The 26,114-nt window shown below is 39.2% G+C and overlaps 1 protein-coding gene across 16 annotated transcripts; it reads left to right on the forward strand.

The window, feature by feature from the left end:
• Positions 1 to 591: 591 nt before the first annotated feature.
• Positions 592 to 25,822, forward strand: BCLAF1 (BCL2 associated transcription factor 1). 16 transcript variants are annotated; one of them, XM_077175491.1, is made up of 15 exons: positions 906 to 1,094; positions 5,696 to 5,834; positions 6,858 to 6,925; positions 7,929 to 8,021; positions 8,890 to 9,013; positions 9,880 to 10,785; positions 12,217 to 12,888; positions 12,999 to 13,168; positions 15,822 to 15,927; positions 16,822 to 16,906; positions 17,583 to 17,758; positions 18,900 to 19,080; positions 23,321 to 23,467; positions 25,101 to 25,310; positions 25,452 to 25,822. In XM_077175491.1, exons 5-15 carry the CDS (start codon positions 8,910 to 8,912, stop codon positions 25,455 to 25,457), a joined length of 2,763 nt encoding a protein of 920 aa, XP_077031606.1. In that variant the 5' UTR covers positions 906 to 1,094; positions 5,696 to 5,834; positions 6,858 to 6,925; positions 7,929 to 8,021; positions 8,890 to 8,909; the 3' UTR covers positions 25,458 to 25,822. The 16 variants fall into 16 exon arrangements, with proteins under 16 accessions (XP_077031616.1, XP_077031615.1, XP_054485179.2 ...); XM_077175494.1 differs by having other exon boundaries at positions 8,896 to 9,013; XM_054629204.2 differs by lacking the exons at positions 906 to 1,094; positions 7,929 to 8,021 and adding an exon at positions 599 to 756.
• The last annotated feature ends 292 nt before the right edge of the window (positions 25,823 to 26,114 follow it).

Here is a 26,114-nt window from a genome sequence, read left to right on the forward strand (position 1 = left end):
CCGTGAATTGTAGCCATTGGCCAGCGTACACACACCGCTTCGTGCATCAAAGGCTGCTCACTCGCAGCCCTCGGCGGCCGCACCTTTGTGGTGCTACAGAAGCCTCTCGGGCGCGCTTTCCCCGAACGTGGCGCTGCTGTATCGCAACCAAGCCACGGCCGCCCGCCCGCCTGCTGCAAAAGGTGCTGCAGTAAAGCGCCGCGGCACCGCCATCTCCCAGCCGGTGCGCGGAGCAGCGGCTGCCAATGCCGCTGGATCGGAGCCGCTGTCTGCGCCGGGCCGCGCTCCGCACACAGCCCCGGCCGAGCGACTCCCGTGCGTGGATGCGCACCCCGCCCCCCAGGTAACCAGGCAACGGCCGGCGACACCCTGCGCTCTCGCCGCCCTTTGGGGAACGAGAGCATACAAGGCGATAGCTTTTAGCCGCGGCGGTGCGGGGGGAGCCGGGGCCCCGGCGGGCGGGACGAGGGGCAGGCATACAGCCTGGCGGGGGCGAGCGGCCACCAGCCGCCATCTTCCTTGCGGACGGGTACCCGAAACCAAGATGGCGCTCGGGCGTTGAGCGCAGGGCTGGCGCTTCCCCGCCCAGAGCGGAAGTGACGATTAGGCGGCGGCGGCGGCGGCAGCAGCCCCCCGCGCCCCTCCCGGTGGTTTTTGCTTTTCCCCGCGGGCTTCACGTCTCTTCCTCCGACGAGACGGAAAATGGCCGTCCTGTTGCCGTAAGGGAGCGGGGCCACCGGGAGTTCCGCCCGCCAGGTGAGAGAAGGGCGGAGGTAGAGGGGCTGCGTGGAGGCTTTGCGGGGCGGTGGCCCCTGGTTGGGGGGGAAGATGGCGGGGGGAGCCTGAGGGGGAGCAGCCCGGCCCTGCCCCGCCCCCCAGCGCGCGGTGCTCGCGCGCCGCGCCGTCCCGCCTTCCCGCGCCGCGTGACCTCGGCGCTCCGCAGCCATTATCCCGATTATCCCGATTATCCCGCGCCAGCCGACGGAACGGGACGGGAACGGGCGGTCGCCGTCACCGCCCTGACGCGGGCCCCCGCTTCCCGCGGGAGCCGGACCGAGCCGGTGCCGTTCCTCCCTGCGCCCCGGGAAGCGAAGGTAGAAGGGGAAGGGGCGGCGGGAGGCGGCAGCGGAGCTACTTGGGAGCTCCTGGAAGCCTGGCGGGATGGGGCTGTAGGGGGATGTGGGGAATGGGCGGCCGGCCGGCCCCGTTGGGCTGGCGCCCCGGGTGCGCGGCGTTTGGCTTTGGGCCTCCCCGGGGGAGGCAGGAAGGCCCGAGGGGATGTGGTTGTACAACGCTGGTTACGGGAATGTTAAATTTCCCCGTTATCAGTGTGGGTGTGACACGGACGAGGGAAACGGTGCCGGAGAGAAAGGATGGTTCCCGGTATTGGATCAGCCTTGACGGTCGGTGGAGGAACTTCCCTTCGGGCATGGCTGTGGTTCAGGCGCTTGTGCCTGAGGTGCCCCACGCCTCCCTGCGCCTTTCCTGCCCTGATTGCAGATGCCCGCGAAGCCCCGTGAGGGAACGCAGCAGGTTTTATGCCCCTCGCTGAAAGGGACTATTGTGTTGCCCGTCTTGATTGTACTGTACTATGGAACCATTGCAGGATCATTCCCGTTATTTCGCCTTTGCTTTGTAAACCTCCTACTTTTCTCCTTTAATTCTATGAAAGTCAGGTTCTTGTTTTGTGTGTTTCTTGTAGATCCTTTACGAAGTCAGTACAACCCATCACTTGTTTATCTAAAGTTTTGTCCTTAGAGGAGCAGTTAAATTTTACTACAGAAAGACGCGAGGGCATGCAAAACAAAGGTGCTCCTGACTCTGCGAGTAGTCACTGCTTAAGCAATGCAAACATATAAAAATATCACTTAGAATAGTTCTAAGTGTTCTTGGTGTGGGAGGGATTAGTTAAACAGCGTGGAGTTGCAGGAAAATGCTGTCTAGCTGCTTTTCTCCTCCCTCCTCCTCGTCCTCCTCTCTGATAATCATTCGTTTTGGACAAAAGTGGGGAAAATGAGGGCAGGGTAATGGCTTTGGCACTGAGGTGTGCTCCAGGCATGCATCTGTCTTGTGTCAGGGAAAATAAGAATTGCATCCTCCCACTTGTCGCTGTTGATGTTGAGTGACAGGCTGTGCTGAATGGCCAGACGAGGTTCGGTGTGATACGCACATCGGTGCTTGGAGCTGAATGCCTCTTTCCTGAACAAGGCTTTAGCGTGCAAAGCCTGTGTGGAGCAAATTCTCAGGTGAGGGCTGAGGCTGGCAGAATCCTGGGGGTAGGAGGTAGGCGCACATACCGTGGAGAAGAGCCTGTTCACATTAAGAATGCAGAAAACTTGAAGTGGTCGTAGGAATCTAGAAAAAAATCAGCTCCTAGTTTGGAGCTAGGGTGCAGATATTTGGATGGATTACATTCAGGCTGGTTGTCAAGGAGAGGTAGTGCTGTAGGGCTTTGTAGAATGCCAAAGAACATTTGCAGTTTGTTTACAGGTAGCAGAGGTAGGTGAAGAAAGCTACTGAAGAAAGTGCTCTGTTTGTCAGTGTGAGAGTTTCTCCCAAAGGTATTCCGAAAAAGCACATTGCTTGCTTGCTTGTTCATTGTGCTGGCACTGGCCTCGTGCAGCTTTGTGGTAAATGGGATCTGGGAGGTGATGTGCCTGAAAAGGCAGCTTTTGTCCAGAGTAGTTTTCTTATGGATCACTGCTGCAGCCCACCAAGCACCTCTGAGGGTGTCAGTCTTGGAACAAATGAGGGCGGGAAGATTGCCTTTACCGCAGCAGCAATCCGTGTGGTTCATCATAGCAGAGACTGGGGAGACCATGGTGTAAGGGCGTATGAAAACACGGTGTGTAAAACACACACACAAAAATAACAAAGGCTGTCCAAAACAGTATGTGTCCAAAAGCATGCTAATTCCTTTTTGTGTATGGACCCATTTCTCAGTCACTTCGGTTTCTTTGTTTTTTTAGTTAGAGGAGAAACATGGTTTTGTTTGCCATTAGTATTACATAAAAGACAGCTAACAATCATATGACGGTTTTGCAGAGGTGATTTTGCTGTTACTAGGATGCTGATTTTTGACTTAATTTAGAAATATTTTGTGTTATTTTCTGTATAGAAATTAATGAGTTGGGAGAGAAGAAGGCCTTTGTATGTTTTACTGTTTCCATTATATTTCCAGCATATTAAGTGGGTGAAGTAGTGCTTCCCACCTCTTGTTTGTATATAATAGTTTGGGCATATTTGCCATGGAATTTTAGTTTTTGAAGGAATCCAAGTCACCGATGATCTAAGTAGGATGGGTTTAAGTGACTATAAAATGCGTTCTATTCTTATGTATGATGTGCCACTGCTAGAGTTGTGGACATTAAAAAAAAGGGGAGGGGGTAGAGAGTGGATAAGAAAGCACAGCAGATGTGCAAGCACTGAATAGATGACTTACAGTGTTGTCTCATTAAGACTGACTTTATTTCTGTGGGTGTATTATGAGAAACTACTACAAATTCTGTGGAATTTTATGAAGACTGTCCTATCCCCTTTTGTGTTGTCATGGTTGTATAATCATCTCGTCTTTTGAAGCCTGAATCTCTGAATGAAAACTCATTTTGGCAATAGCTTGTGAATTACTTAAATAAGACTTTTATTTAAATCTACCTGACAGCTCTCAAATAATGTTTAAGCAAGAGAAATGCAGACTACGAAATAGCTATAAAGGAAGGGTAGCTAAAATAATGGATCTAAGAGGAAGCAGTGTTTTGCTAGTGTAAGTGGGTATAACTGTCCTAAAATGTCTTAAACTTACATGTGATGTATAAACGGCTTAAGAGATGTGTTGTATCTGCAGTCTGTGTACACTGACAAAACTCCAACATCAGTGGTGTAGTGAAGACTCCTAAAAATACTATATAAAAGGAATTGGTTACCATTTTCCTTGTCCTTATTTTTTATTAAACATAGCAAATGCTGACAGTGTCACTTACTTCCTTCTTATTGTGTTGCTTGTGATGGGATAAGTCCATTTGTGTTGTATACCTTGTTTTTGCTTGATGGTTGCACTTGCTGGCCAAGACTGATTGAAGACACCCAAAGAAGAAGACATCCTGTTGTTTTTTTCATTAAGAAACTTATTTGGATGTGATTCAATAACTGACAGATCATGGACTAGCCAATTTTCAGAAAACGTCGTGGTTTCTGTGTTAAGTCTTGGTTGTTTGGGTGTGTTTGGTTTTCGTTATTTTGACTTTATATGTCTGTGTTTATTTTGGTGAGGTTTTTTGTTTGTTGGTGGGGTTTTTTGGTGCTTTGGTTTTTATTTTTAAAACTGCTTGCAAGTATTGTTAAAAATCTTAAATACCACTAAGTTTGTTGCTTCTCAAGGCTATGCCAAGCTGGTTTCAGGGAAGCTTTAAGTTTGTGGTGCTGCCAAAAGAAGCAGTTCTGCCCAGCTGCTATTTCAATTTCCCTGTGTTGGCCCAAGTGTTTGTGGGCTGTGTAATGAACCATAGGAAAAAAAGAAAAGTTGTATTGAAAGTGGTTGAGGGCCAGGCATCTCCTTTCAATTATTTAGGGTGGAAAGTAAGGAAAAAGAGGGAAAAGGCTCTAGTGTGGACTAGAGCCCTGGGGATTCAGGCACAGGCCATGTTCCTCGCAGATGTGGTTCTCTCTAAATGCTGGGTGATAGTGACAACACCTTTTCACGTTGTTGATGCACACATTTGGCAGAGCGTGTGTCTCTTCTGAGAGCAACAAATAATACTTAGGACCTCTTTCTCATTGCCCTTTACTGTGCCCTTACTTGATGTGGTGTAGTCACTGCAGCCTGGCCATGAGCAGGAAGAGGCTGTGGGTGGTTTCCTTTGCTGCTGTGAACCAGGATGTTGGAGCTGTGGTGCTCTGAGGGTGGGTACTTTTTCTGTGAAGGTGTGCAGCTGACTGTCACAGACAGCTGTTTTCCTACATACTCCTGGTACTACCTCAGTTCTTTTCTAAATGAGCTTCAATAAAGGTTAATAAAATTTTAGATTCTTGCATATTTTGGGAATATTTACATGGACCAAAAAAACCTCAGCTATGTATGTAGTCTTTTCACTTCTGTTCCTAAATATCAGTGTTATTTGGATAAGTGGGTCTTGTGTGTCAGGGTTTTACCTATTACAACTAAATGGAAACAAAAGCTGCAAATAGTTAAATGTTTTTTATTCAATAGTTAAGGTTTTTTAATAAAAGTTTTTGTTTTTGTTTTTTAACGTTATATCCATACTCTTCTTAAAAAACTTAAATAGGAAAAGTGTAGCAGATATCTTTTAGCTGCCAGGGTTGGATGTGGTATAGCTAATGTGTTGTTTAAAAATAGAAGTGTGGCTACTTTTCACCTGTGGCAGTTGCTAGAAAAGATTTCTAAGACTGAAGAACTCACTACCAGAGTTTGAGTTATGGTAATTTAAGATCCTGTCTTTTACTTAGAAGTTTTAAAAGTGAAGCAACTATCTTGTTCCTTATCCCCAGGATCTAAAGACTTGTCTAAATTAGGATTTGAGATTTCAGCTAACACCAGTTTAAGTCAGAAATATAGATTATATAAGTATTCATTTAAAATCTCAGCCTGAACTTGAAGTTTGTGTTGCTTTTTCTGTACTAGACTTCTGAATGCCTTCGTTACCCTTTACTGGCTAATACCATCTCGCCTTTTGTCTAGACAAAATCTGAAATGGTCCGATACACTACTGTGCTCCTTCGGAGACTCATGCTTGCTGATGATGAGAAGTAAAAACTTAATCTTAATAAAGCATATATTTTGTAGAAATTGGAAATATCTTGGTCACTACTAGTGAATGGTAAGTGGACTTTTGAAAGCAGTGTTTATGAGCACAAATGCTACATTTCTTTTAGATGAAGAAAACACCTATGAACAAGTGTGGAAGTGTCCTTTAGGAGCAGTCAATGTATTATGCCTTTGGATTTAATGAATTGAATTGTTGAGCTGCAGAATTTCTCACGATCCAGCCTGTCTGTAACAAACTGGGGTAAAATCCCTGTTTTGTTGCTTGAGTGGAATTGAAAAGTGTGCTTAATGTTGAGTTGGACTACAAATGTACATAGTCTTAAGGCTTGGAGGAAATTAAAAACTGAGGTCAGTGAAGAATTCATACATTAGAAACTGGCTTTGTTCTTATAGTTATGCTTCCTCTCTGCATAACTGTAGAAGAGCTGGTTCTTGAAGACGTTCGTTCTTTAGGTGAAATTATATATGTATGCATTTTACACAAGAAGTTATACTAGAGTAATGCTTCTGTAAACATTGCAAGAGAAACCTAAAGATAAAGCTTTCACCGTTGGCCTGAGTTCTCATTTTTTTTCCAGTAAGATAGCTCTAGTGAAGTGCAGAGCTGTGGGCTGGAGTTCAAACTGGTCTAAAAGTTTGCCACTGTCCTTTTTGCCTCCCTCTTTCCGGCTGCATGCTGTTATTTGCTCCATAATCCAGCTCAGTTTGGACCTTCATTAAGCCACTTGGATAACCTAGTTAAATGAAAGTGGTTTCTAGGTATCAAGAGTGGTCACTGGAGGACCTGAAGGCTGTCAGGGCTGCTCTGAAGGTGAGGATAGGCTGTTGCACATCCCTATTACCAAGGCTGAGGAGGGAGTGATCATCTATAGAAGGGGATTTGCCACTTTTGGTAGTGGCTGGCTCTTGAGCTGCTCCAGTCTTAGTGTGCAGCATCACTGAGTCCAAGAGTAAATTTGCTATTTGTTATGTATGGTATTTTCATGAGTATTAATGTTTGAACCCATTTAAGCAAAAAGGTGCTTCCTTTTAGCAAATGTTTGTGTCTTTGACAGTCTCACTTTTTGTTCTATAGGACTCAGTATTGCTGAAAGCACAGAGTTTTGAAATAATTTCTTCATTGATATCAGCTAACAGTTTGAGGTAAGTTTAACTTAAATCCTTTTTAAATGTTCTGATTGAACTCAGCTATTGAAAATTACATCTTGTTTTGCTTTCCTATATTTTATGCTTGCAGTAAGAAGCTACAGTATATAAAACTGTCTTGTAAAGATCAACTGTACTTGTCATACATAGAATGCAAATAATTTAAAGCTGAGATTGAGTTATATTATAAACATTGTGTATCTGATGTTTGGTTGGATAATTACTTGTAACAGAAAAAACCCCACCAGGTTTTGTTTTCTGTCACTCTTGGAAAATTGGCATGCCTTAAACAGTTTAAAAGGTCTAAATTTATGTTGCCTGTGAGTATTCATCCTGAGTGATTGCAAGGCGTTTTCTGTAAACTTAATTGAACTCAATGAATTAGAAAATATCTTCAGAGTATAGGTTCTGCAAATTTGCTCTTTAGTGGAAGGAGCCAATAAAAAAGAGCATTCAACATATTCTTCTTCGCCAAGGTAAATAGTTTTTTCTGAGTTACGCGGAAGTCTGGTTTAAATTCAGTTTTTGCTGGGCTGGTTTCAGATGAGGTTACATCTCTTAGGCCATGCGAACTCCCATGGGGAAAGTCATGTGGGGCAGGAGGAACCAGTTGATAGGAGGAAAGGTCATCTGCTTTTCTCTTTTTGGGTCTCTTAGATATGTCTAAAGTCTCTGTAATTTTGGTAACTTTAAATTAAACTCTAATGTTGTTCTTGTCTTTACATAATTGAAATACCACCCAGGTAATGAGAAAGATGATGTAAGAGAAAGTACTTGTTGTGTTGAGCTAGTAAGCTAGTATTTTTTAATGATAATTTTAGGCTTTAAAGCCTGTTTGCAATACAAGCGGTAAATGTTTGATTTTTTCCGTTTCTGTTTTAATTTTATTATTAAATGATTATAATTGAGCATTCAGAGGCCTGAAAATGTCTAGTTACTTGTTCATAGCTTTTATTCAGGTTGTCTAATGTGACACTTGTTTTTTGTTTTTTTTTTAAAGCTGGGCAATTTCAAAAGAAAATGGTAATGGGTCAAAGTTTTTATTAATTAAATTGGGGATTTTTAGCCACTGATCCGAAAAGAAAAGGAAAAGGTGTGTATTTTTTTATGGTTAGCACTAATTCTAAGTATCTGACTGTACATAAGAAGAAATGATAGTTTATTATGAATTACTTTCTTTTATTTGTCATTGATTCACAATCAGTTGTAGTTTTCATAGCTTAATTTGTGCTGAAGTGTGTTGAATCTTGTTGCAAGCCATATTGTTTAACTAGTTGTTAAAATCTTTAAGTCCGCCATGCATTTTACGTATAGGTTAAAAAGCTAAATTAATCTAAAAAGATGCAGGATGGGCATCTTGAGCAGTGGAAGTTCAGATCAGAGGGGTGAGCTTTAGTACATATGGTTAAGAGAAATAATGCCTGTGGCTCAAATTAACAGCTGCTGGACGAAATACTTCAGGGCTTTTTCTTTGCTCATGTGAATGGTGCATTGTTGAGGACTGTGAACTCCTCCTGGAGAAGGAACAGTGCATTGGAAATGAAGAGAACTATAAACCACACAATAGCTAGAATTTTGTTACAATATATTAAAGATATCTGGAATTACGTTATTCTTTCCTTAATTTGCAGAAATGTTTCATTTTCTGCTGCTTCCTTTCTCCTACAGGATCTGTGTGCAGTTGAATCTGGAAAAAACCTTTCACTGTTACACTTCATGTTTTCAGAGAAACTGTGTGCACTGCAGCAGTGTTAAATTCTTTAAAATGTGGTTAAGTTTTTAATTTACTAATAAATGTACTTACACTGTCTCCAAAGCTCTTTTGTTTAGCAAATGCTATACTACTTTGTAATAGTGTCGTTTTAGTAAATGCAAATTTTGTTCATTTATATAATTTACATGGATGCTAAATGGTTGCTTCTATTTTTTTCCCTCCTCTCATTGCTTTTCCTTTTGGGAAGGAATAGATCTACTAGCAAAAATGGGTCGATCTAATTCTAGATCACATTCATCAAGATCAAAGTCCAGATCTCAGTCCAGCTCTAGGTCAAGATCCAGATCACATTCAAGAAAAAAGAGATACAGGTAAGTCTTAATGCGTGAAAAGGTGATTTGGTATATTAGTTTTTGTCCATAATATATTTTTCATTTGCATGATGCTATGGCAGAAGTGAGCCTGGAATCCTGTTTCATTTTAGGCAGTAGGTAAACTATGCTTTGAGTGTAATTTTTGTTTAAATTTTTTTCTCCCCCTCTTCCTGTATCTCAAGATAACTTCAGAATGGTAGTGGTTTTTCATGATTTCTGGCCCGTTTGATTCTTCCCTTCTGCTTTACATGATGTTTTCTTCATCTAGTCTCTTTCCCTGTAATTTGTTATTTCTTACTAAACTTTTCATATCTGAAGTAGCTTAAGGCTTCAGTAGATAAGTTTTGCTGTATGTTGTCTTCTCAGTTGCCTCCAGTGTTTTCCTCATCTTACTTACTAGTGGGCATTACCATCTCCCATAAGGAGTGGGTCAATTGAGTTTTTACTGTCTGAGCTGCTGCCATGCACAGGCTGCTGCCATGCACAGGCATATTATACTGGGGGGGCCATGTCACTCCCTGTTCCAGGCTGTGAACCATGGTGGCTGAGAAACTGAATGCTGTGTTCCAGGGTGTTGCTGATCTCTAATAAAATGTCTGGGGAGGCCAATGAGGCTGGTAGTGTCTTAACCGCATGATGCCAGGTTTCACCGTCCTTAGCAGTATAGACATGTTTATTTTAATTAATTTATTTCAGAAATAATAAATAAAGAGAGATTGTGGAAGGTACTTAAAGACCAGGGAGTCTGCATCCTTTGCCTTCTGAGTGCATTTTGAGAAATCTAGCATTTTGCATCAAGGCACTTTTTTTTCTTCCTCAAATTTTCCAGTTGTAAAATGTTAATGTTTGTTTTTTAATTTTAGCTCCAGGTCTCGGTCAAGGACGTATTCCCGATCTCGGAGCAGAGATCGTGTTTATTCTAGAGATTATCGCAGAGATTACAGAAATAATAGAGGAATGAGACGTCCCTATGGTTACAGAGGAAGAGGTAGAGGGTATTACCAAGGAGGAGGAGGTAGATACCATCGTGGAGGCTACAGGCCTGTGTGGAACCGAAGACACTCCAGAAGCCCTCGGCGTGGCCGCTCCCGTTCCAGAAGTCCAAAACGAAGGTCGGTGTCTTCCCAGAGGTCCCGGAGCAGGTCTCGTCGATCTTACAGATCTTCCCGGTCCCCAAGGTCCTCTTCATCTCGTTCTTCATCCCCATACAGCAAATCACCCGTCTCTTCCAAAAGACGTGCGTCTCTGGAAAAGCAGGCAAAGAAAACTGAAGGGGCTCCTTTGCAAGACAGTCCCTTGAAAAATAAATCACAAGATGAACAGAAAGATACATTTGAACACGACCCATCGGAGTCTCTTGACGATTTTAACAAATCATCAGCAGCTTCTGGCGACATTTGGCCTGGCCTTTCAGCGTATGATAACAGCCCAAGGTCACCCCATAGTCCTTCTATTGCCACCCCACCTAGTCAGAGTTCATCTTGCTCTGATGCCCCTCTGCTTAGCACAGCCCACTCAGCAAAGGACACACCTCAGCATTCCCATTCCATTCAGCATAGTCCTGAGAGATCTGGCTCTGGTTCTCTTGGAAATGGTTCTAGCCGCTATAGTCCTTCTCAGAATAGCCCATTGCATCATATCCCTTCGAGGAGAAGCCCTGCAAAGACAATCCCATCACAGAGTGCCCCCCGTGAGGAGGCTCGAGTGCGGTCATTTTATCCTGAGGGTGGTGAACAGGAAACTGCAAAAGGTGGAAAGTTTATGAAAAGGTAAGAACCAAGTTATAAGCCTACTGTTGCCTCTTAAAAATATTGTTAGAGTTTCGTCAAGATCATCATCGTAACCTTGGAAAATGCATTATGGAAGGCTAGTAATACTAGTCTGGTTGGAATTGAGCTTGAAAGATGTATATGCCTTCTCCTGCTAGGATGCTTCAAGGCCTTGAAAGTTGGGTAATAGAGATAGGGACACGTATCCTTGAGGAGGAATTGGTTTGTGCTTTTCCTCTATGGTTTATCTTGTACTCAATTTTTTACTATTAAGAAAAATCTTAATTGGAATAGTGCATCAGACTTGCTGGCTTGATAGTGAACTCTGTTCAGGTATTTCAGAATTTTAATGCTTCATGTAGTTTGAAATGCAAGTATTCTGGAAGTCTAGAAACGTCCATGTTGTGCAATAATTTTTTAATGTTGACATAAACAGCATCAATTGGCTAATTGTGTCATGAAGTATGAAAACTTTGATGTCTTGAATTGCATTACTTATCAAAGAGGGTATGTGTTGGTATTCTAGGAATATAATGCTGTTGATGGGAAGAAAATTCAGTGTATATATTCCAATGAATGTAAAATTCTTCAGTTTGTTCTTAAAAAGTTTGACATAGTAGTAATTTTTGCAAGTTGTTAGAGTCTTACTGGCATTAGACTGTTCCTTTTGAATGTGACTGGTGTTTCAGTGGATTTCTTACAAAAAGAGTTAGAGAAGTTGTAACTATGCTATATAGGCTTGATTGTAAGCTTTTAAATTAATTTGTGTAGTCAGTGCTTTATTATGTAAAAAGTTACTGCTTAGGAGATCAAAAATACAACTTCTCTTGCATCAGATGTGTTGGAGTTGGTGAAGGTATTAGAACCTGTGTGAACATAGCATACAGATAAGGCAGTGGCTGAAATAATTGCTTGGTATGTTTCTGTGTTTAGGAGAGCTGCCTTCTAACGGTTCCCTGCTTGAACACAATATAGTGAATGTACCAAGCCTGTGCCAGATTGTGGAATTATCTTAGTAATGTGCAGGATCTTGAAAATAATTAACTTTTTTTATGCTACTACTTCAACTCTTTCAGCAAAAGAAGTGCAAAATGAATTGCGGTCTTGAGTTTTCAAACCATGTGAATTTGATGGAAAAAATTACTAGTGTAATGAGAGAGAATGTGAAACTGGGTACTGATTAAGAAAACAAGCAAGTGAATTTCTAAGTGTTCTACAGAAAGGCATTATATTCTTCAGATGCCTCCATTAGTGCATATATGACAGTGGATGCAGTGTTAATGATGTGCCAAGCATTGCATGCTAAAGTTAATTGCTTGAAGGAATGTATTTTCGTCTTCTTCTTGGTGTGGAATTGACACAAAAGGGGAATGCAAGTGAACTGGAATGAATGCAACCCAGAGTTACCAGTCTCTTCTTTGCTATCCACAGGTACACAGATGAAGAGTCTAGAGTATACCTGCTTGATAGGGGTAATACCAGGGAGAAGGAGGCCCAGAAGGAGAGAGGATCAGAAAAAGGGAGGACAGAGGGAGAAAGGGAATGGGAGGAACAGGAAACTTTAGATTTTTTCGTTGATAAAGAGACTGGGAAGGAAAAGTTTAATGACTCTGAAGGGGAGGACACAGAGGAGACAGAGGATTACAGACAGTTCAGAAAATCTGTCCTGGCAGATCAGGGTAAAAATTTTCCTACTGCATCTCACCGGAATGCTGAGGAGGAAGGAACCAAATACAAATCTAAAGTATCAATCAAGGGCAATAGAGAGAGCGATGGATTTAGAGATGAGAAAAGTTATAAGCTTAAAGAGACTGGCTATGTAGTGGAAAGGCCTAGTGCAACAAAAGATAAGCACAAGGAAGAAGACAAGAGTTCTGAGAGACTAATGATGAAGAAAGAAACTCAGTCACCTGAGCAGGTAAAGTCTGAAAAGCTCAAAGAACTCTTTGATTACAGTCCTCCTCTACACAAGAATCTGGATGCGAGAGAAAAATCCACCTTCAGAGAGGAGAGCCCACTTAGGATCAAAATGATAGCCAGTGACTCCCATCGTCCTGAAGTTAAACTCAAAATGGCACCAGTACCTCTTGATGATTCCAATAGGTAAATGATTCCACTTTACAGTGTGGTTCTCCACCTGCCTGCAATGTTGTTCGTATTTATTTAAACTAGTGGTTTCTTTTGTGTGTCTCTTTGTTGTTGATGCATTTTAGACCTGCTTCCTTGACTAAAGACAGGCTGCTTGCTAGCACACTTGTCCATTCCGTCAAGAAGGAGCAAGAGTTCCGATCCATCTTTGACCACATTAAGTTGCCACAGGCCAGCAAAAGCACATCAGAGTCATTTATTCAGCACATTGTGTCCTTGGTTCACCATGTCAAAGGTATGTGTTTAGTTTATTGTACCAGATACGTGGCTGACAAGTTCATTTAAGTCCATTTGCTGTTTCTAGTACAGGAAGATTTCAGGTCTCTTCTAATGTTGTGATTTACCCAGACTTTCTTCCTGTTGAGGTATGCATGAAAATAATTAGAAAAATAATAGCCACAGAAACTAGGACAAAAGAATCACAAGCAGTGTAGAGTATAATAGCAGGTATTCTATGTTTCCGGATAAATGTTTGATCCTAGGTAGCATAGAAAGTTTGAATTTCTGCAGTGTAGTTTACACATACACTGGTCAGTTTTTCTTATTTTATTTTAAATGAGTTTACCATACAATTTTATATTAAATTTTATGGTGTGGGTTGACAGATGTCTTTGGACTGTAAATAACAATGGCATTCCTTTTGGGGCATCCTAGAGGTATTCTTCCCCCTCAGGAAGATTTAAGATAAATTGTATTCTAAATGGTAGTAAAGTTCATGGTTATAATGTGTTTTATTGCTATATGACAATATTTTCAGGAATTTCACTTCCACAAACTTGGCAGTGGCTAAATAAACCTCCATTACATGAGTTATACACTAAATTATTTTCTGATATAACAGTAGTGGCTATTTTGTATAAACTAAGAAGAACCCTCAACAAACCAATACAACAGAAGTCCTCCCCCAAAACTGCTGAAATCCAAACCTGGACCATATGATACCATATCAAAGTAGATATGTTTCATTTAGGTCATATCCTCTGAAGTATTTTTATGGGACAATAGATAATTCCTAAAATTCCCTGGGGATGTCTAGAGTGTTCTTTAAATGTTTTTTTTTTCTATAGCATTTGCTTTATTTCACTGGACTTTTGTCTTGCTATTGTGTTAAATGTAACTGAGATAGTACAAAGCCGATGAAAGTAATTTTGCCGTATCACCACAGTAAAGGGAAAAGTGGAAATGCATAATTAGGTACCAGTTTCAATGAACCTGTCTGTAAGCATTGTTTTTAAGATGCATTACCTTCTAAAACTGCTGAGATTTGTGTGCTAGAAATATGTGCTAAATTCAGTTAAAAATCTCCATTTTGTTGACATAATTCAGATTACTAAAGCCAAGTTATTTCCTTCATACTGAATTGCTTAGAAAGTAATAGTCAATGATAATGGACTAAGATAATGTATTAGTTAAAAAAAATATTGGGATACCTGTTTAGTGTATAATGATTTGTTGTGAACATATCTATTTATTGATGTGTAAATTAATATAAGACTCAATCCATTGAGAGCTTCTGTAAATTTTTGCTTATATGATACATATGTAGCTGTAGGTAAAAATAATACTTGCGGAACTCTCACATGTTGATCACAGAATAGACATTTTCTGTAAATTTTTCTATGTTGAATATCTTATAAATTTAACAGCCTGTCTGGTCAAGTTACTAGAATGTTTACTGTTATGGTTGTTTTGGAAGCAGAACATCTCTTTAAGTTTCAGATTTACTGTGGTCTGTGATCAGAATTTTTGTAACTTTTTTGACAAACTGAAGTTATGTTCATTATTGGTGTGATGCGACCAGTCTGAACAGCTCTTTATTAATGTAGAGCTGAAAATGCCCAGTGATGTTTTCTTTTTCATTGTAACTAGGTCCTGGAATGTGTTTTGAAATGGCAAAATCCATGTTACAAAAGTAAAATAGCTGTTGAAAGATACAGATGCCAAACAGGCAAAGTTGAACCTTCTGTCTTCCTGGCAAAAATGGCATAAAAACAGAATTACTAGCTCAAATTCCTGTGTTTGATGGAATTATGATTGAGGCACTACCCTTGTAGTGGCCGTTTCAAGTTTTAATGGTTGGTTATGAGACAAATGCTGGATGCCGGGCGGTAAGTTGATACAGATGTATGTTGACCTGTTAGCAGATAGCTTGCTTCATATGTAACATTTCATAGCTCATGACTTTTTATGTATTTCTATATTACATTTAAACACATTTGTTGAGCTGGTTTAAAAACTGAGTTTTGCTGTGGCTAATTTAACTGTCTCTGAAGGAAGGAGAAAATCTGTCAGAGAAGTTGTCAAGTTTGCCAAGATGCCAGATGCTTAAATGAATTTATTTATGCATAGGTGTGTTAATTGTATCGTTTATCATCACCCAATCAAGAAATTGTATTCCTTTAAGAAAAGAGTTGTTAGGTCATTCATGTAGTTATTGAAGCGGACATTGCTTAAATGTTTGCACTAATTCTTATTTTAAGTTAGAGATGAGATGAATGGTAAAGTGTACTTGCTGCAAATATTCAGGACTCAAAAGTAATTTCACTTTCTATTGTGGGCAAAATATAAAATAACAATTTAAGAAATTGCTCTTTATCATTAGAGGAAAATGTCACTGAAAATGAGCAAGTCCAGTCAGTAAATGATGCTTGAATTAGATGTGATAAAATCATGGCGTACGTAGTAGACTTGCAGTGATGCTGTGCGCTGTTACTTTGTTTGGGTTACAGTGTGTGTAAAAATAGGGAAAACGCCACATTTGCTTGCCCTGATAAATTTATTGAAAGTACTGTGGGTTTTGCCTGCTACTTGCCTTTCTGTCAGGAATGAAATACGTGGCATTTGAATGAAACTAATGAAACAAGTGTTTTTTCTATTGTAACCAACAGAGCAATACTTCAAGTCGGCTGGAATGACCCTAAATGAGAGGTTCACTGCCTATCAAAAAGCAAGTGAAGAGCACTGCACCCGACAAAAGAGCCCAGAAATACATAGGTATATGTTAACTGCATATGCAGATGCTTTGTGTTTCAAATAATGTCTTCTAATATTTATTTTGAGAACCCAAAATACTTTTTCTAATCTGGATGAGGTAATTTGTATAATTACAAAATACAAAATAAAAACCCTTCTGTAAAAGAGAACTCATCTGAGTCAGGTCTGGCTTCATCTGTGGTTTTGTGACAGATGTCTTCTCTACCTCTGTATCTCATTTGGGATATATTTACTTTTCTCACATGCAGTGCTCAAATATTGAGGGGCATATGTCTTGAAGATGAAAAGAAGCCCTGTACATGCATCTTTCTTCTTCAGTGTGAAATGTTCCATCTCATACTACTTTAGTTTTTGTGTGTGTTAATTTACAGCAGTTTTTTGAAAAATCTGAGAATCTAAAAGGTAAGAAGGTAGGCATGCAGATGTAGTGTCTGATCATGTGCTCTAGTTTTATGATGCAGTGTACTATATTTGTGTTGCATGTGAGGATACAGTATCTAACTTCACAATTTTTCTTGTTTAGAACTTTTGACTTTACAGCAAACTATCATAGTGCTAATGGTTTCTTGGAGTGGGTGGGCTTTCAACTGGCTACGTATACTGATTCTTTTGAAATAAATCATTAAACATTTTTTCCGTCTTCCAAACTATACTTAAAATGTGAAACATCAGTCTGCCTGTTTTCTGTATTTGTCTTTTAGCATACTTCACACAGAACAGAATTACGGTTTTTCATTTTTAGTCTGCTTCTGTATTCTGATGGTGAGGTTTAATAATCCAAAAAGTTTATTCTACTCCAAAAATGCCTGGTTTGTCAGTTTTCTGTTGAAATGTCTGAGGCTGTTAGCAGTCATGTACATGTATGGCAAGACACTGCTTTTATTTTACATTTAGGAGGATTGACATCTCTCCAAGTACCCTGAGGAAGCATACCCGTTTAACAGGTGAAGAGAGAGTCTTTAAGGAAGAAAGTCAAAAAGTAGGTTTTAAGTAAATGTCCTGTCTGCCTCTCAACTTAGTCTCATTTTAAATCTCAACTTCATCTCTGGTTTTCTGTATAAAAATACAAAATTGTATTGTACCTAGTAGAGTACTTGCATTTAGATTTTTTTTTCCTTTTGAATAAAACATATTATCAAGAAGCTGGTTTATGTAGTGTAATTTTGCTGTATTAATAGAATGGTACATAAGGTCAAGTCTTTTGCCATGCTTCCTTTCTTCTTGCATGTTTTTTGACCAGTAGGCTGCCCAAGGACAAAGAATAGGTTTGGGGCAGAGGGAAATACCAAAATGGTCAGTGAGTAGTGTGGTTGAACTACAAAGGTGGTTGTGCTCTGTTTAAAAACAATTCACCAGAAGAAATAAATACTTAATTATCTCTTCAAACCATGTATTGTTGTGGTCTGTATCATCAAACACTAGACAGCAATTGGCTTGATGGGAATAATTGTTTGAAACTGAAATTCTTAGTTGTTCTTTTTTTACATGTAGCCATTGCATGTTAAGGGCAGAGTCAATTTGTGTGCTGAAGTTTGTTGAAAAATAGGTAAATTCTATCTTTTTATATTTTAATTGATGCACAGCTTGCCTTTTCACTAAGATTCTCTTGATGTTGTATTTCAATATTTTGTTGCAAAATATATATTTGTTTACAGGGAGATAAAAAATTAAGGTGTGATTCTGCTGATCTCCGGCATGACATTGACCGACGTAGAAAAGAACGAAGTAAGGAGCGAGGAGACTCAAAGGGTTCCAGGGAATCCAGTGGGTCAAGAAAGCAAGAGAAAACTCCAAAAGATTACAAGGATTACAAATCTTACAAAGATGACAGGTAAATATTTGATGTCCCTATAGAGGATTTTAGCTTCTAATTAGCCTTTTGTAATTGTAAGCTTAATTGCTTTCAATTTTCAATGTATAATGGATCATTTAATTTTAAACAATTAAAATTATTTGTTTTACAGCAAATATGTATTATCTGTCTTTTACACGGCTTATGGTGGATGAGGACAAAAACTTTGGAATAGCAAGCTAACACTGAAAAAAAAAATGACAAATTAATCTGTCCTATTATCCAGGCTACATCAGGAGGTTGGACTTCAATGCAGTACATTTCTATAAACAGTTTGTGTAAGAACTTTGGTTCGTTATGCTTGATTCCGCACTTTTTCAACTCATAACACCCAGAGTATGAGAATTTTACTGATACTTAGGTTTTAACATGGGTGAGAAGGGGAATTTCTAAATTTGTCTAAAGCCAGTGGGCTGTTTTAAGAAAGAAATGTTAGCATATCTCAGTGGATACTGTGTAGAAGTGGTAAGAGTTACTTCAGGTATGACCTTTCTTTGAATAGAATGCTAAAATCTTGTAAATTGGGTCAACTTAATACCACTATGGGGTTACTAAAAATTTTGCTGTAGGAATTTTTCCCTGCTTTGTACTGTATATATATATAAAGTGAATTTTTATTACACTTCCTGTTTCCCATTTACTTTGACTTTGGTATCCACATTTTTTTCCACTGGCTAATTTCCCTACAGCCAATTATGTAGGGAAGCCCATACCATACCTCTCAACAGTGTGCAAACTGAACTGTGTCAAGTTACTGTAAAGCTTTACCTTAAGGGGTTTTTCCCTTTAACTTCTGTTTTTCTGCCTCAGAAGAAAGGCAGATCTTAAAAGTAACAGCATCTCTTCATGGCATCAGAATCTAGAAAAGTTGTATCTTACAGTTTGCAGACTGCTGCTTTCCAACTCACCAGCAATAATATGCATTTAGTGCACTTAAAAGTGTCAGAGGAGGCTGGAAAGTGGAAATATCCTTCGCCTTAATATCTCAGATATGTAACGTGTGACTTTATAACCAGAAGGGGGTTAGTTTTTCATAAAATAGAGACCCGGTTTAGTATAGCATGTTACAGACTATCTAGTACGTTTAAAATAGCACATAGTATATTTTTTTATTTTTCAGTAAACAAAAAAGAGACCAAGACCGTGCTCGGTCCTCCCCATCTTCCTCCCCATCTTCTTCCTCATCCAGTTCTCGAGAAGAAAAGGATTGCAAGAAAGAAAGAGATGAAGAGTTCAAAACCCACCATGAACAGAAAGAATACTCTGGTTTTGCAGGAGTCAACAGGCCAAGAGGCACCTTTGTAAGTTTTTCTCCTATTCTGCCCCCAAACTATTCACCAATAGTGCCAATAGTGGCAATAGTGGAACAAAGTAGATGAGGGAGTGTTGTAGTGATTCGTGTTAGGCTAGACTTGAGGTCTTTATGCGATATACCAAACCTGAAATATTGAGTCTTTTTTTTTTTTTTTTCCCCAGCACTCACCAGTAGCACTTGAATGATCTGTAAATACGCATTAGCATGACATTACAGATCCTAGCATAAGGGTCTGGGGAATCAGGATTATTCCTTGCTCTTCTTTTATAATGCTGCTTCCTAACAGGATCTGAAAATTCACTGTTCTGTAAATTTTAAGTCTTGGGTCCTGATAACCCTTAGCTCCCTGCACCTTCTCTTTTTCCCTCTCATGTTGGGTTTGGTTTTGCACTCCTTTGTGTGTAATGCCTGCAACTTTTTATATAGAGAATGGCACATAATTAAAAATAAATGTCAACCTTGAAACAGCTGTATTGAGGAGATGGTATACTTGTTTTTTTTGTGTTTCTTTGGCTTGGACTAGCCACTGAGCATGAAAGTTCATTGATCTACCTCTGGAATGTATTTAAGCATTGTGATTTGGAAAGTGGCATATTGACCACTCTAGTCTTCAGAAAAATCTTAAACTTTCAGATTCCATGGTAATGTAATTATTGATGTATAACTGGGAAATGTAGATGCATTTGGAAAAACTAGGAATCAATAAAGAAGGCCTTGAAAAACATACGGAGCACTTAAAAACACCATACAGCCCAAACAAAAAAAAACAAAACCCCAAAACAACCCACGAACAGACACCACTCACCCACCCCTGAACAACATGGCAAAGTAGACCTCCAGACCACAGCTAAACACACAAAAAAGTTCAAGTTCTGTGTAGGTTGGGAAAAACCATTTTACATAATAAGTAGGAGCAATTTCATACTTCAACAATAATTTCTTAATGTAGCCTGTAATTAAGACCAAATAATGCTGAAGTGCAGTGTTTAGTATAAATGTTTAATCATTTATACTAAAAAAAAAAAGTTTTGAACTACACATGAGAGTGTCTGAAATGCATGTGGCATGTGCCAACACTTGAGGCTTGAAACCTCCATCTAAAAAACTATAGCTACCTAGAGGAAAATGCAAAGTTCTACATTTCTAACACTAGAAGTGCATCATTTCCTCCTTTCTTCTTGTTTTTTATATAGTTATGCTATGGAAATATGTGGCGTAAGTATATAAATCCCTGGATGGTGTAGGCATCAAATATGACTATCAGCACAATTTCTAGCTATATAAAATAATGGCACAAACAAAACAGAAGTTAAACAAAAGGGAGCTTAAAACTCCATCTCCTGTCAAGGAGATTTAGTGGGAGAAAACTTGTAATTCATTGAAGCCTTCCTGCTTTATAAAACCAGATTGTATGTATTGTGAGATAGGTGCTACTTCATATGCAATTGAGGTAGATGGGAACTGGAAAGTTAATAGATTTCTACTCATTTAATTGCTAGTGACTACTATAGTTTGGTCTATGCAGTGATAACAGGTTAATTAATGTTCCTTAACAACATCCATGGTCACATACAGGCTTTTGGAACAAAGTGTCTGAGCAGGTGAATCTAAATAGGCCAACTGCTGACTCAGATCTCCTCTTTAGGGATATATCTTGGATGGTATCAAAAAACACAGACCAGCTAGCATAGGAATGTGTTTGTAAATACAGGCTAATAATAGCGGCTGCATTCCAGTTATCACTGCTTTGCTTTTGGAGTAAATAAAATGCTTTGGTTTTAAATCTTTCTCCTAAGAGAAAGCCTTGGGGAATCTAACATCTTCCCTATCCAGCAAGCTAATGTTAAGTCAGCAATGGTTTTTCTCTAACTTCGGCTAGTACGCAATTCTCTTGGGTTCTAGGCTTCCCATACATAAGCATCATGAATAGTTTTCAAATATGGACTCAGAAATGAGGATAATTGGAATTTTTCAATGGCAATGTCATTAGTATCCATTTATGAATGAATTATGTGTAGCAGCTCTGTTTAAAGTGAGTTCTATATAGAAAATATACACTTGTCTTTTTTTGTGGTAGTCTTTCTAATAAATAAGCCCATAAAGTTAACACCATAGTAGATTTTATGTCCTGTAGTTCTTTACCTGAAAGATGATTTGGTACAGTGAAGCATTAATAAAATGGTTAGGAAAACTGTAGATGTTTTTCTTAAGGGGAATCTGATCACAGGACTGAATACCAGGAAATACTGCTGCCTCTTTTTTTCTCTTTTTTTAATCCTGTCATTATTCTGTCTGCCCCCTGCCCCTTCCCCCAGGTTACGCTTTGTTGTGCCCTAATTTTGTAAAGCTGTTGGAAATCAAGAAAGCATACCTTACTTCCTCCCTTGTACAGTTAGTCTGTTGCTTTCCAAATGACACTCCAAACAATTTTTTGATTGTTTTTTTTTTTCTCCCAGAGTATTGGATAGGTCTTATGAGCCTTCTACAGATTGTTTTACAGTTGGTTTGATTTCAGAGTAATTTTAAATCTGTCCAGCATAAATTCTGCATTAGAAGTTTCAGAGCTTTGTGGAACTAAGTATGTGTAACACTTACCTTTTGAGTTCATTAATTATATATATTACTGATCTATGTTCATGAAACACGCTTATTTTTAACAAATAAATTAGCTTCCAGTTATATTTTTGTACTATTACTCTGAAGATGCAGTTCTGTGTTTTTAAGTAGGCTACTTTTGGAAATTGTGCTCTTAGTTTTTAGCAGTCTTATCTTCCCCAACTAACCTTTCTTCTCCACTTCAATGAAGGATATAAACTCATTTAATGTTTTCTACAAGCTAAGTATTTACATGCTAAGATAACTATACATTACTACTCAGTGAATTCTGAGTTAAGGATGGTTTTTGGTGTGAGACTTTCTAGCTGTCCTGGTTCAGGGCAGATTTGGAACTGAACCCCCCCAGGGGGTTCCTCTAGAAAGCAGATTCAATTGGCCCCTTCCCCAACCGGTTCGGAAAAAAAAAAAAAACCTCCTTGGAGAAAAGTGGAAAAACCTTTTATTAAACAATAAAATCCGAACAATATTAAACAACAAAACCCCTTGCTGCTCCAAAAGAGATGACAAACTGAGAAAGTCCCCTCCCCAGGTTACAGCTCAGCTCGCTCAGTCTCTGATCGGTCCCTCCAGCGCTGGAAATGCCGCAGCCCAGGCCCAGCCCGGTGGGCCACAGGTGTGAGCTGCCAGTGCTCTGCTGGGTGTTCAGTCCAGAGCAGGTTTGAATAGGTCCAAAGAAAAGGGAAAAAAATCCCACAGTCCAGGGAACTTCTCTGCCTCAGCTAGCTAAAGCTAACTAAAAGCAAAGGAGAGCTCCGTCCCGCTGTCTGTCCATCCGCAGATAACACAGTCAGGAGCAGGAATGTGTAGGAGGAGTGCAGTGTCTGAAAACAAACTGCTGCTTCTTCTCTCCCCCCTTCACTCTCTGGAACAAGGCTTAAAGGTGCAAAACTTATTATTCAGCATAAACAGAACAGACAGTTGGGGATACAAGCATCATATAGCCAACGCAGGACACCAGCCTAGCATTTTAAAACCTCAGTAATTCATTATAAAGAATATTTAAAACACTCCTTTTCACTGTAAGCATTGCTGCTCTGCACAGTACATGCTATTGACTTTTTTCTGAGTAAAGAATTTACTCATTTGAAATGTAATTTGGCCTGAGGTGCATTCTTGAATCTCAGTTAAGAATGCTTGAGTAACACACAGTGGATATACTCCTGTGAAAACTGCAGTTAGTATGTATTCCAGAATCACCTTTTCATAAATGATTCAATTGACTCTATAAATACCTTTCTTTTTCCCCTGACAATTTTGTCCCTGTTTTAGTCTAGCTTTCCTCCTGTTTTTTTTTTTTTTGTCTGAACAGCTTCAGAAGCTTCTTGTGACCTTTTGTTCCAACACACTGGTTTACTAGCAGTAAAATTTCTTTTCAGTGGTTGTGGGTGAACTTATGCCAAGAACTCAAATGTGTTTCAATTAAGTTTAATAGAATCATTATTTCAAAATGAATGCTTGAATATATTACTTAAGGTAGTATGTGAATTTGAAAATGGTTTTTCCACTTGCAGATACTGTAATTAAGCACAGAAAGTATTTTCAGTAACAGAGAACTTGACTCTACTTTGTGGTGTTATGTAAATGGTTTAAATGACATCTTGGTTAATCAGTTTCGAATTAGGGGCAGAGGAAGAGCCAGAGGAGTCTTTGCTGGAACAAATACTGGTCCCAGCAACTCAAATACTACTTTTCAGAAGAGACCGAAGGAAGAGGAGTGGGATCCTGAATATACCCCAAAAAGCAAGAAATACTTCTTGGTGGGTGTGGAGAAATTGATGTCTTATGCATGCTTTTTTTTTTTTCAAACTTTCTACAAGCGTAGAAGTAGCATGCATGTATGGACAGGGACAAGAGTAACTGTGAGAGTATCAGGGTGGCTGTAGTGGTTGGTTCTGCTTATCTTTGATCTTTCTACAGCAGGCTGGCAGTAACTGAGGCCTGACATGGAATTTATCTCCAAAAATTTCATCAGGGAGTGGGGAAGAAGGCAGGTTCAGACAAAATTTATTAAAACCCAACTTTAAGCCAGAAAGGCTTGTGTGCTGTGTTTTCCTGGATTTACATCTGTATGACATTTGAGATTTGTCTTAGATTGGTCTGGAAGTCTACAGAAGTGAAAGATCAGGAAAAGCTGACAGTATTTGTGGATTTTCATATACAGACTCTGTTATGAGCAGTTCTTTGCTCTGAGTACTGTGATAGTCACAAGAAAATCACCACAGTTTTGATGCCTTTCTCCCATCTGGATTATGAAAGGAGGACCCTTGATGTAACTACTCTAAGTAGTGCAGTACACTGGATGTGTGGTGTCTGCTCCAGTCATTTCTGGAACAACGCAAACTTTGAAGGATATTGTTTCATTAAAAGATGATAAGTAATGAGAATAATACCTTCTCCTGTAGCATTATAGCTTGTCACAAATATGTTAATGGGTAACTAAGAGATAATGCAGTCACAATTCAGATATTTCATTAAGGAGTTCTGTCTTCCTAGACATATCTAAACTTTTCTGATCTGTAAACAGAGATGTGATAATCTATTCATGATATTAGAACAATCAATTTTAGCTATTAAACTTGAATTTCTAAAAATGTTTTAAATTAAATAAGCCGCCCTTCAACTACTTCTGTATAATTAAGCTGCATTATATGGGTGTGATACATGTTTAATAGTTCAGACTTCTTTCCAAATCACAAGTTAAGAAAAACCATATGTTGAAGCAAGTGTACCTCACCACTGTAAATAGAAACATTTTTTTTATATTGAATAACGGTTTGTAGATTTCATGCAGTGTGTAAAATGATTGTGAGAACATACCTAACTATCTAAGGCTGTATTTGGTAGCAAGACAGCAAACAAAACCAGAGAACCTCAAATATTGTTTGGTTATGTTGGACTTAAACAGTTTGAACTTAATTTGCCCTATGTTGTGCTGGTGGGGCAGATTTTCTGAAAACTGCCTTCAGTTGCCTCTTGTGAAGTATAAAGAACTCCCTTTGTGCTAAAGTAACCTAGCACTTTCCTAGAGCTTCTTTTAAATTTTTTCCCCTCAAAACTAGTAATTTTTTCCCCTCAAAACTAGTAATCTTAATTCTGAGTGTAAGTTACAGACAAGTGATTTGTTACTCGCATTGAAGTAGACCCACAGTGAATTGTGGGCTCTTCAAACTGTTGTGTTGTGGTTTTAGTAAAAGCATTGTGCCTTTTAAGAGTAATTGCAATCTGAAGAGTACTTTCTAACATAATGAGTTAACATATTGAGTTAAAAAAGAGTACTTTTTAACATATTAACATTTAAAACTTTGTTTTATACATTTGCTATAGCATACTAACATTATGGGGTACATTTAAGAGGTGTCTAACCTTACTCTTTTTCTGGTGTTATTGTAGCACGATGACAGAGATGATGGTGTGGATTATTGGGCCAAAAGAGGAAGAGGCCGTGGTACTTTCCAGCGTGGCAGAGGGCGTTTTAACTTCAAAAAGTCAGGCAGCAGTCCGAAGTGGACGCATGACAAATATCAAGGGGATGGCATTGTGGAAGATGAGGAAGAAACAATTGAGAATAATGAAGAAAAGGACAGACGCAAAGAGGAAAAGGTAAATTGTTCAGTGAATTGCAGATTAGGTGGTTCATCTTGCACTATGCCAAGTAATTGGCTGCGTGTAGGGATCACTTTAAAGGTTTTGGAGTTTGATTATTAACAGTTTACAACAAGAATATTTTCTTTCTTTCCACAGGAATAACCCAGAAGAAAGTTGTAGCTGAAAGAGCAGCTCTTGCACCACCCACACAACATTTTTAATATGTTTTTTTGTTGTCAAATGAATGTAAGCATTTTACTTAAATTTTACTGTTGGAAAGTAGTTTAGAGAGATTGTTTTCGTTTTAAGCCTTTAGAAAAAAATCATGATATAGTAAACTATGTTAATGATCGTACAGGTAGAAAGTAAAATATTTGTAACAACTTTTAAGAAATTTTACTGTTTGTTATATGCAGTGTAATTCTGCTTTGTCCAAATATATGGTCAAGTACAACTCTAAAAGTTTTGATTCTCCCCTATGTCTGTGTTTTATTCTGAAGTAAACTTACAGCTCTGCACACCTAAAATCTTGGAGCAGCATTTTTTTATAAACTTATCACTACTTCTCTGTTGCCTTTTTATAAGAACTGTATTTAAGGGTAGTTATCCAGTCACAGTATAAGTACAAACAGCTGTGCAAAATGCTGATTGTATGTTAGTTGATGAGAACATACATGGTGATAAACCTGGATTCTTATTTCACCCTGCAAGGGTGCAGCAAGAATTTCACTTAAGCAGTGAAATCGTCACTCTTCATTAGTAGCCTAAGAAATACATATGCATATACAAACTACAGTGAGTTTCAAGTGTATTTTTTAA

The sequence above is a fragment of the Agelaius phoeniceus genome, chromosome 3 (genome assembly GCF_051311805.1).
Source record: "Agelaius phoeniceus isolate bAgePho1 chromosome 3, bAgePho1.hap1, whole genome shotgun sequence".
NCBI lineage: Eukaryota > Metazoa > Chordata > Aves > Passeriformes > Icteridae > Agelaius > Agelaius phoeniceus.